General features: G+C 34.5%; 1 protein-coding gene across 1 annotated transcript; it reads right to left on the reverse strand.

Annotated features, from left to right (window-relative positions):
* Positions 1 to 1,197: 1,197 nt before the first annotated feature.
* Positions 1,198 to 9,421, reverse strand: LOC134271084 (RNA-binding protein 28-like). The gene is made up of 8 exons (XM_062753341.1): positions 9,323 to 9,421; positions 7,935 to 8,070; positions 7,508 to 7,572; positions 7,209 to 7,361; positions 6,435 to 6,584; positions 6,159 to 6,233; positions 5,550 to 5,840; positions 1,198 to 1,487 (listed from the first exon to the last, which is right to left on the reverse strand). The coding sequence occupies exons 1-8, from the start codon at positions 9,419 to 9,421 to the stop codon at positions 1,365 to 1,367; spliced, it is 1,092 nt and encodes a 363-aa protein (XP_062609325.1). The 3' UTR covers positions 1,198 to 1,364.
* Between the last annotated feature and the right edge of the window lie 646 nt (positions 9,422 to 10,067).

A 10,067-nucleotide genomic window follows, 5' to 3' on the forward strand; every position in this document is an offset into this window, starting at 1 on the left:
TTATTTAATACCCAGGAGCAGAGAAGAAGATTTTCAAAGAAATAATGCAATTTCACTATATACTTATTTAGCCCCGCCCTAGCACTAGAACCCATGACCCTGGGGCCATGAATTTCACAATTTTGGTAGAGGACTCAATGCTGATTACAATCATGCAAACAGTTTGACTGCTTGATGTCCAGGAGTAAAGAAGAAGATTTTTAAAGTTTTATTTTAATTTATTTATTTTTAATATATTTATTTATATTTTATTTTTATTTATTTAAGTTTTAAAGTTTAATTTTAGTGGTTTTTGCCCCACCCCCCAGGCCCCAGGGGGGCAGGGACCATGAAATTCACAATTTTTGTTCCCCTTTACCCATAAATGCTATATGCCAAATTTGGTTGAAATTGGTTCAGTGGTTTCAGAGAAGAAGCTGAAAATGTTCAAATGTTAACGCACGATGCACGACGAACGACGACGGACGAAAAGTGATAGCAATAGGTCACCTGAGTTTACTCAGGTGACCTAAAAATTAATATAGTGGTTAAAATATTTTGACATTTTATTCAACAATGATAGATTTGAAAAAAAAAAAAATAACGTGATTAGGGGATTTTCAAAACTCCGACCAAAAATACCTCCAGAACAAAAAGAGACCTCACCCACCCCAAGTTAAGAAGAATACGAAAAATGCAAAATAAAGCTCAAGCTTATTGGAGATTATTTTTACCCATCGTATATTGTTTATTTCTTATCTCTACAGCTCACAATGTCTTCCTTTTATATAGTACCTACTAGTAATTTAAATGTCTCCGCTTATTTGTATGTAATAGAGAAACCGCACTCTGTTCGAAAGAAAATGTTCCGGAATTTGTATGTGCAATAGGTGTTGAAGCTTGTATTTCTTAATACTCAAAGTCATCAATAATTATTATTGTACAAAATTTCAATTAGAAATACTATGTTATACACCATGAAAATAAAAATAATACTATATCCTCTGACCTCAAGTATATTCTGTAAAATAAGGGCAAAAAGGGACCAAGCTACTATACTTACGTGTAAAACGCCTTTTATTCATTAAATTAGACAGGTTAGAATTAAGAAATAGATGTTGATCAGTTATGGTTTATTGACCTGATTTTTAAACGTATAATGGGATGAAAAAAAATTGTCAATGCCAGTGATAATTTCCCAGTTTTTATTATTAAATTAGTCTAGTGTAAGCCATAATAATGGAATAATATTTTCCATTGTTGAAAATGTTATAAATAGACTTTTTTTAAGTGTATTTATTTTACTTTTATACAAATCAACATCAAATTTTGTGGTAACCATTTTTCTTCATCTTCTTGTTTTCTTTTTTTACATTAATTCATCATCACCGATCAAACCATTTTGATTTCTGTGATTTGCCTAACAAGTTTTTCTTGTACTTATTCACCAACATATCAAAGTCATCAACACCATCGATTTTCCTTTTCTTGGGTTTCACAGTTTTGACCTGAAGTAAAAAGGAGGCATGTACAGTGCAAATAAATAACAACTTTTCTTTTAGCATCAAATATATGTGACTAGTAGAGCTAAGGCTTTTTACAGTGGCTGGAACGTTATTGTTGACAAGCCAATCGTGTAGAATCGTTCGTGTATCGTGAGTGATCGTTCGTTTAACGTGCAAGATCGTTCGTGTATCAGACTCAATCGTGTGCGTTTTCAATCGTGCGAGATCGTGCGTTTAGAATCGTGTAAATTTCGTTTTGTAAGTTTTTATCGGAATTTTATTTGTAAAATAAGCATTACCCTTCTTTGTTTTTCTTAATTTATTAATTAAAATCCAAATAAAATGAAAAGCGCAATTTACATAATAGAAAGCAGAACGAACTAATTATCGCCCGTAAACAAGCAATATAGTAAGTCGTACAATATTAAGTTCTCGTCAAATAGCGCGATCAATATTGTGATAAACCGTACTTAAATCTTTAACGCCTTTTTGAACAATCTGATATTAATTATTATTTACTTCTTATTGTGGTGAAAATAATCTTGAAATCAATTCATTGAAAATAAATATTTTTTTTTTTTACAGAGAAATAAACATTTCTCAATGCTTACATAACTAGTTAGTCGACAAATATACATGGACACGGCATGATTTTCGGGAGTTTTGATTTTCTGTGTTTATCTCTTTAGCCTATTTGTAATTAATTAATTTTAAATTTCTGCAAATAAAAAAGTTGAATAATTGGCAAGTTTTTCATACACTTAATCATTGGAAACATATTAAGGAAAAAAATTGTAATTATAATTTAAGTCATTCCATGCTGCCATTTTTGTTCAATCGTATCCCCCTTTCTGCATATCATGATATTCAATTCAATCAAATTATACGACCCACATACATGTACATCGTCTAATAGAACGAACAAAATCCGTTTTTTTTGATCGGAGAATTACCTTAGACATAATTATTTTAAATCTAAAATATTAAGTCTTGCATATGTTTAGATACAGAAATATTATTTACCGTTTTTTTTCCCTTCAAAGTCTATGAAATAATATTGATAATTCTTTGCAATCTTAAATAAGTATTAAGCCGTATTTCGTTTTGAAAATATTGATTCCTAGATATTTTGAACTATTTTGAGTGAAGAATCGTGTGTTTGCCTTAACAATCGTGTAAGATCGTGTAACGTGTAGAATCGTGAACGTGAAAGATCGTTCGTGTAACAGGTTTAATCGTGCGTTAATCGTGCGGAATCATTCGTGTAACGTGATCGTGCGTGTAAGTTGTCAACAATAACGTTCCAGCCACTGTACCTTAAACCATAGGCTAATTATTTTAATTTATGCATCATAAATCATATAATACTGTCATGTATTTGAAAACATAGGTAATCAAAGATTACAAAGCTCACCTCGACGAATGTTATCAGTGTAAGTAATGCAAATCTCACATCATATTTTCTTAATATCTAGTATTTATCCCAACAACAATATTCTTGCAAGTTGTGTTTAACCCCTTACAGGGCATATACATATTTCTATGCATGTAGCGTGAAAAACATGTATAGTGTAAACAAATATTCATAACTTTGTTAATAATGCAGGTATCAAGGACTTCAAGTTCATTGGGATTAATCTGTTCCCAAAACTATAACCTGGTCTCTTGTTTGGAAAATATAGGTCAGATTCAGCATGCGAAGCAAGTCTGGTAGTGTTCATCCCTAGATGCATCATCCATGCAAGTTTGGTTCAGGTAGGGCTTACACTTACTTGGGAATGAAAATATAGGTCAGATCCAGCATCTGAAGCAAGTCTGGTAGTGTCCATCCCTAGATGCAGCATCTATGCTAGTTTAGTTAAGGTAGGGCTTATAGTTACTTGGGAATGAAAATGTAGGTCAGATCCAGCATCCGAAGCAAGTCTGGTAGTGTCCATCCCTAGATGCATCATCCATGCAAGTTTGGTTCAGGTAGGGCTTATACTTACTTGGGAATGAAAATGTAGGTCAGATCCAGCATCTGAAGCAAATCTGGTAGTGTCCATCCCTAGATGCATCATCCATGCAAGTTTGGTTCAGGAAGGTCTTATAGTTACTAGGGAATGAATATGTAGGTCAGATCCAGCATCCGAAGGAAGTCTGGTAGTGTCCATCCCTAGATGCATCATCCATGCAAGTTTGGTTCAGGTAGGGCTAATAGTTACTTGGGAATGAAAATGTAGGTCGGATCCAGCATCCGAAGCAAGTCTGGTAGTGTCCATCCCTAGATGCATCATCCATGCAAGTTTGGTTCGGGTAGGGCTTATAGTTACTTGGGATCGGCTGCTCCAAAACTTTAACCTGGTCACTCATCTGGAAAATGTAGGTCATATTAAGCATCCGAAGCAAGTCTGGTAGTGTCCATCCCTAGATGCATCATCCATGCAAGTTTGGTACAAATAGGGCTTATAGTTCCTGTGAAATGGACCTGCTCCAAAAACTTTAACCTGGTCACTCATCTGGAAAATGTAGGTCAGATCCAGCATCCGAAGCAAGTCTGGTAGTGTCCATCCCTAGATGCATCATCCATGCAAGTTTGGTTCAGGAAGGTCTTATAGTTACTAGGGAATGAATATGTAGGTCAGATCCAGCATACGAAGCAAGTCTGGTAGTGTCCATCCCTAGATGCATCATCCATGCAAGTTTGGTTCAGGTAGGGCTTATAGTTAACTGGGAATGGACCTGCTCCAAAAACTTTAACCTTGTCACTGATCTTGTCTTGGGAATGGACCTGCTCCAAAAACTTTCACCTGGTCACTCAGCTGGAAAATGTAAGCCAGATCCAGCATCTGAAGGAAGTCTTTTAGTGTCCATCCCTAGATGCATCATCCGTGCAAGTTTGGTCCGGGTAGGTCTTATAGTTACTTGGGAATGGACCTGCTCCAAAAACTTTAACCTGGTCACTCATCTGGAAAATGTAGGTCAGATCAAGCATCCGAAGCAAGTCTGGTAGTGTCGATCCTTAGTTGCATCATCCATGCAAGTTTGGTACAGGGAGGGCTTATAGTTACTTGGGAATAAACCTATCCAAAAAATTTAACCCTATCACCTATCTGGAAAATGTAGGTCAGATCCAGCATCCGAAGCCAGACTGGTAGTGACCATCCCTTGATGCATCATCTAAGCAAGTTTGGTCCGGGTAGGGCTTATAGTTACTTGGGAATGGATCTGCTCCAAAAACTTTAACCTGGTCACTCATCTTGTCTTGGGAATGGACCTGCTCCAAAAACTTTAACCTGGTCACTCATCTGGAAAATGTAGGTCAGATCCAGCATCTGAAGCAAGTCTGGTAGTGTCCATCCTTAGATGCATCATCCATGCAAGTTTGGTCCGGGTAGGGCTTATAGTTACTTGGGAATGGACCTGCTCCAAAAACTTTAACCTAATCACTCACCTAGGAAATGTAGGTCAGATCCAGCATCCGAAGCAATTCTGGTAGTGTACATCCCTAGATGCATCATCCATGCAAGTTTTGTTCAGGTAGGGCTTATAGTTACTTGGGAATGGACTTGCTCCTAAAACTTTAACCTGGGACGCCGACGCCAACGCCGGGGTATAGCATAAGCTCATCTCGACTTTGTCAAGGTGAGCTAAAAATGACCATCAATTACTGTAAACCAACTTTTATTCGTGTGCGAGAAATTTTTGCGAGGTTTGCGAGGGCCTGGTCATCGCGAATCTTTCTCACCGCGAACCGGTCCTTAAAGTCTCTGTGTCAATAAACAACTGATCAAAACTATGTTTGATCGCGAAAATTAATTGTCGCAAACTAGTTTTCGCTGTGGTTAATCGCGAAATAAAGTCGTCGCGAATAAAAGTTGATCTACAGTATTTAATTGTCTTTTGCAATTAAACTAGACTCAAATATCAGTTGGATATAAAGCTTAACTATAGAAGCCATTCTTATAATGGGTGGTTTCTCTGAAGAGGAAGTAACAAAAGTTACACTTTATTCATCAAGATTTTGATTTGATTTATTGATGAAATTTTTAAGTATTCATCCTGAAGTATTTCTAGTATACACACCTTTTCACTAAATACACTTGTTTCTTCCGATTTCCTTTTGAGTACATTCTTTTTAGACTTTTTATTGGTTGTCGTCACGGCTGGCCTAGGTTTGTGCCTGACTTTAGCCCCCCAGTGGGAGGGTAGACCTTTAGGTAACTTTTTACCATCCTCTGCAGCTGGAAGGCTCCCTATAAACTTGTCCACCATTTTCGGGCCTTGGGATTTCTGCTGCTTTTTTGATTTCTTATTCTCCATGGTCTCATTCATAGAATCCTTTGATTTTGCCTTGTTAAGGGCTTCCAGGCGCCCCTAATAACATATGTACACTTTGAATGTTTGTATTTTAAAGCTTTTTGTTCATGATACAAAATGCATTTACACAATATTTGAGAAAAAAATCTCATTTTTCCCCTCATATTGCATCTCACAGAAAATAAACTCATATTAAGTTAAACAGAAAATAAACAAAGCAGGCATGATAAGCTGTTGACCACATAATTCCTTATTATCAAGTATGTGTCTGAAGTAAGGAATCATAATGACAAAGGCACAATAATATTATAGCAACCCTAAGTCCAACAGGGGAAGTGGGCAGTACAGGTAGTAGGTAATATATTTGATTGATACCTTTTGTCTCTCCAGTCGTTTCTCTTTGGCCTGTAGAGCTGCTTTATTTTCCAGTGAAAATTCAACAATTAACCTCTGCCAAAACAATACATATAAATATTAGAAAAAATAACTTTTGTTTTTTAAAGGGATGTTCCTGCTATTTGTGTTTATAGGTAATTCAAAGTATAGATGAATCTTTGCATCATAATATGATGGTAGATAGAAATTTGGAAAGCAAATACATGTGTACATGTACATGTACATTTATTTTCATACTCTTTATAATCAAGATACCTTGTTCTCGCCAAACAAATCAGCATCGTTATTGGTGTTTCTGAGGGCATTCAGAGCATGTTGATGACATGTGAAGTTCACAAAGGCATAGCCTCGGGACTTTCCTACCTTCTTGCTGTTCATTCTTTCTAAATCTCGCATAATTCGACACTGAAATGTCAATATAAGAATACACGTAATACATTATGGTAATATCAAATCATTATCTTACACTATTTATGTCATATAATAAAATTTACATATAATGAAAATGGTTTCAAACTATATTTGCAATAGGACACATTTCTACCTCCTATTATATTCATGAATATTTCACTTTTATCTCCATATTGACATATTCACATTACTTTTATGTGTATTTTTATATTTATTGTCCTTTTCTGGCTGAATCACACATATGAATACAAACAACAGGTAAAACCTATGTCATTGAATTGTTAAACTGATTTAAAGTTTATGAAGAACTTCTGATTACTATTATACAGTATATTCAGCCTTTAAACAATTATGACACCAAGAAATGATCAACACTATAGAATAAACTTTGACAGGTTAATTTGGATAGGTTAGCATCATGTCCACATCAGGTACAGTTAATTACTATTAAAAGCTTAAACAGAAGATATCATGCACAATCAAGTCACAATCATGATAATGTTAAAAAACAGCAATGTGAAATTGAATTGCAAACAGGATGCTGATTACAATTAAATTGCAGTTTATCTTAAATTTTATCAAGTTTATTAATTCAGCATGGATAAGCCCTAAGTATACCTCAGTAATAACTGCCGCCTTGCTTTCTGCTGCCCTCAGGAAGACTGACTTCAGCTGTTCTCCACCCTGTGTTGGGATGTTGTGAACACTCAGTCTAGTGGTCGACACAAAGATGTTGGGATTCTTCAACTTGGCACGCTTGACATTCTCCAACTATAAATATAAGTATATCCCAAAATTAAACAAAGTGCAATTTATTTCCATTTTTCTTACCTGTCATGATTTACATTAACCTATTAACCTGATTTGGGGTTCATTCTTAACAACTTTAGAACAAACAACTGACTTATTTCTCATACCTTTGTCCTTTTCAAAAGATCCTCCTTGGAAAGTCCTACAGCTGCCTGTGTCCCTGGACGAATCACTGAAAGAAAAATACGAAGATTGATATTCAAAGACACATGTCTTGACACTTTTCAAATACATGTAATACAATTTTCCTACAACAACACTTGATCAGTTTTTTTCTAACAAATTCAAAGAAATTTATTGAAATATCTTGTTTTCCTTTAATGATTTGATAAACTGAAAGACTGAATGTTTTTTCCCTTAAATTCAAAACTTGCATGTTTTTATCTGTAAATCCAATAGAGGATAACAAATAAACCACATGATAAAATATCTTTACCACTTGACAGTACATGTATATTTATATTGAATATTTTATTGTCCAAATCAAGCACTGGTAATAACCATATACATTGTCCCTAATGAGGCTATTTAAACTTACTCCCTTCTCTACAAGATGTAGATTTCTCTTGTCCTCTTTGACCTTTGACTTTTGACCCGATAAATCTTGAGCCTTTTCCCTCTCCACAGCCACTATGACATTTAGTCTCCGACCATCAACAACGATGCCCTCCTGAACAAAAAACAAAGGGAAAGAGTAAGAAAACAGTACAGGTGAACAGGAATCAAATGAACAGATCTCACAGGTGAGGCCCTTTTACTTCTAGGCCTTTCAACTAATTTTTCAAGTTGCTCATATGGTGAAAAACATTGCATAGATAGATTTATAGGTACATGAAATTATCAAAAAAAATAATAAGTTATGCATACATTTAATTACATCATTAAAAAGTTTAATTATTTATAACTGACTTTTTTGATGTTGTGTTATAAGGATACGTAACTCAGGTGTGAAAAATGACCAACTTAGTGCCGATTTTAAAATGAATAGTTATCATTTATAGGAATGACATAAGAGAACGTTTTAGCATTGTATTGTTAATATACAGCAGAACAGGTTTCTCCTGATTTGTTATACATAGCTGACTATGAGAAGAGAATGCTTCTCACTCACCCTAATGAGTTTGTGTTATGAATGGGGACAGTACTATATTCAATATTTTTACTTTGATGATTATTATGAGAAGAAGAAAATTTAATGTCATGTTTTTTGTATTCGCCTTTTTCCCTTACTATATAAATATTTATATTTTTACAAGTAAATGCAGCAATTGATCATCTTACTTGTGTTACTAAGCACGAAGGGGAACAACCGAGTATAAAAATTTGATTAGGTTAGAACTAAGAAGGAGGGTAGATTTCCCTTTTTATTTTAATTTTTAAAACTTTTAATTATATGTAGTGAAATGGTGTCCGTAACTATACAGAAAATAAGTTTAACATTGGTGCTAAATTTTAAGATCACTGGATTCTACTGAGAGCAAAGAAACACTTTGGAAATGCTAAAAACTGCCCGAGCCTGCTCTCAACATGTTTCAGCAGTGAGATATTGTTCATAAAACCGACCTCTAGTGGCAGTTGAAAGGCCAACTTTTTCTTCAGTATTAAAGACAAGATCATGAGTATGAGGGAATAGAATTTCCATGTGATTTTTTTTTTCTTTAAAATTCAAAATTGGGATAATAACCTCTTTTTGAATTTCTATAATTTTCATTTGTATGTATACATTGTTTTACAAAATTAGTACACACTGAAACATAATTTCAGTGAGACAGCATAAGTCACTGTCATCTTGTGACTGAAAATGCTTGATAATAATTTATCATTACTTACTGTTGAAAACTAGATAAATCTGTAATTTAATACAAACATGTTTTATCCCTGCACTAATTTATAATAAGCTGACAGAAAACTTTGTAGCTTACCTCCTCATCTGCTGCTGCTGCTCGGAATTTTTCTGCATCTGCTTTAGTTTTGAACTGTACAAAAGCTGTACCTACATGTGAAATAAAATTAATATCCATCACATTGAGCTTTTAAGAGATAGAAAACACAGCAAGTTTAAACAAATATATATATTTAAATTCCCTGTGTTTTTCTACCAGGCCAACAGTGAAATTAATTTGAATACCCTGCCTACGTGACAAGTCTGTGTGATTCACACACCAACTAGAGTTAATTGTAACGGGACCGTTACAGATGTCCCCAAACGCTCCCCAAATCCCTTTTTGTGCCTTATTCCTGGAAGACTTTTTTATTTGCTTAGTATCGAAGGATTTCTTTAAAGAATAAAAAAGTTATAATGATATCAATTATAAATGTCATTCAACGTTTAGCATGCGCGCGCACGTTCATACATATACAAGATGATCATGGCATGATGGCTACACGATTAACATATTTTTATATACTTAAAATAAGAAAAAAATTATACAAATATAAATGTTACCATGTTTTAAGTATAATCATTTTGCGCATGTGCATGCATGTCCTTGCATTCAATTTTGATAGTAGCATAATGTGGGAATCCATTATACCTATTCATATTCTAAATTTCATCCCGTTTTGTTGAAAACTAAAAAAGTTATAGACATTTAAAGTTTCGCCAATCAGATTGCAACACGTGCATGTGCATGCTTTCATGATAATTTATATATGTCAAGCTTTGAT

Source organism: Saccostrea cucullata, unplaced genomic scaffold (genome assembly GCF_032062105.1).
Source record: "Saccostrea cucullata isolate Sc308-1 unplaced genomic scaffold, CSIRO_AGI_Scuc_v1 ctg8287, whole genome shotgun sequence".
Taxonomy (NCBI): Eukaryota; Metazoa; Mollusca; class Bivalvia; order Ostreida; family Ostreidae; genus Saccostrea; species Saccostrea cuccullata.

What these genes read in the sequence shown, in the direction of transcription:
- LOC134271084 (XM_062753341.1), bottom strand. Translation starts at nt 9,421, where the DNA reads ATGGATATTAATTTTATTTCACATGTAGGTACAGCTTTTGTACAGTTC. An exon ending in TCTTGTAGAGAAGGGAGTAA is followed by an intron (nt 7,573 to 7,934) that starts GTTTAAATAGCC and finishes TTTTTCTTTCAG; the next exon opens with TGATTCGTCCAGGGACACAG. An exon ending in ATCTTTTGAAAAGGACAAAG is followed by an intron (nt 7,362 to 7,507) that starts GTATGAGAAATA and finishes TTATATTTATAG; the next exon opens with TTGGAGAATGTCAAGCGTGC.